This window comes from Orycteropus afer, unplaced genomic scaffold (genome assembly GCF_000298275.1).
Source record: "Orycteropus afer afer isolate SDZICR_OR568_19922 unplaced genomic scaffold, OryAfe1.0 scaffold00099, whole genome shotgun sequence".
Lineage (NCBI taxonomy): Eukaryota > Metazoa > Chordata > Mammalia > Tubulidentata > Orycteropodidae > Orycteropus > Orycteropus afer.
Genome location: NW_006921686.1, coordinates 1,582,081 through 1,583,462, shown reverse-complemented (window position 1 = coordinate 1,583,462; position 1,382 = coordinate 1,582,081). Strand labels below are relative to the sequence as shown.

Sequence of the window (1,382 nt, the reverse complement as noted above, 5' to 3'; positions counted from 1 at the left end):
GTCTCCCCTCTTCTTCCCCAGGTTTGGTTCAAGAACCGCAGGGCCAAGTGCAGACAGCAGCGACAACAGCAGAAACAGCAGCAGCAGCCCCCCGGAGGACCAACCAAGGCCCGTCCTGCAAAGAAGAAGGCGGGCACATCTCCCAGAGCCTCCATGGATGCCTGTCCGGACCCTCTGGGCGTCCCAGATTCCTACAGCCCCCCTCTACCCGGCCCCTCGGGCTCCTCCACCTCAGCAGCGGCTGCCGTGTCCATCTGGAGTCCAGCCTCAGAGTCTCCTTTGCCTGAGGCCCAGCGGTCTGGGCTAGTGGCCTCAGGGCCTGCCCTGCCCTCGGCCCCCTATGCCATGACCTATGCCCCAGCCTCTGCTTTCTGCTCTTCCCCCTCAGCATATGGGTCTCCAAGCTCCTATTTCAGTGGCCTGGATCCCTACCTTTCTCCCATGGTGCCCCAACTGGGAGGCCCAGCTCTCAGTCCCCTGTCGGGCCCCTCTGTGGGACCATCCCTGGCTCAGTCTCCCACCTCCCTCTCAGGCCAGAGCTATGGCGCCTACAGCCCCATGGACAGCTTGGAATTCAAGGACCCCACAGGCACCTGGAAATTCACCTACAACCCCATGGACCCTCTGGACTATAAGGATCAGAGTGCCTGGAAGTTTCAGATCTTGTAGAAAACACTCTCTCCATGGCCTCTGGACCCTCTCTTGTCTAACTCTGCCTCCTTGCAGCTTAGATTCTTGGACAACATCTCTGAGAAAGCGACAAGAACTTGACTCCTTCCAAAAGCTCCTCCTTGGATTCATGTTCATTTTAGCTCAACACAGTCCACCCCTTTTTCCTCCTTAGGGAGAAGCTCCCCTCTCTCCTGGGACAGCTCAACAGGTCCTAGAAATTCTTTCAACCCCAACACCATCTCATGTGGTTGTTGGCTGGGATATCAGTCCACAAGCCCCAGACTCCAGAAGTCAGTGTTGACAACTGGCCCTAAAAAGAAACCAAACCCAATTTGCAGTTGATTTGCGGGTCTTATTTAGGTCAGAATCAGTGAAGAAACGTGTGTTGCTGTTGTTGAGTGCTGTCAAGTCGATTCCAATTCATAGCGACCCCACAAGACAGAGTAGATCTCTCCTATAGGGTTTTCTAGGCTGTGGTCTTTACAGGAGCACGTTGCCAGGTCTTCTCTCCTGCAGAGCTGCTGGCTGGGTTTGAACTACCAACCTTTTGGTTAGCAGCCAAGTGCTTAACTTTTGTGCCACCAGGAGAAACATGCAAGGAGCCCTGATTCCTGAACTTTCCATTTGGACCCTTCTTTAGCACATGCCTAGGGATCCTTCTAGAAGTTCCAAAGACAGGAGGCCCCATCAGGAAACCTTAGACCACTGGT

At 54.6% G+C, this 1,382-nt stretch overlaps 1 protein-coding gene across 1 annotated transcript in view; it reads left to right on the top strand.

Moving 5' to 3' along the window:
• LOC103198684 (cone-rod homeobox protein) overlaps positions 1-669 on the top strand; it is a 7,183-nt gene extending 6,514 nt beyond the window's left edge. Inside the window, exon 3 of the mRNA XM_007942865.1 lies at positions 22-669. Coding sequence (XP_007941056.1) covers positions 22-669 — 648 coding nt within the window. The remainder of the gene's footprint in view (positions 1-21) is intronic.
• The last annotated feature ends 713 nt before the right edge of the window (positions 670-1,382 follow it).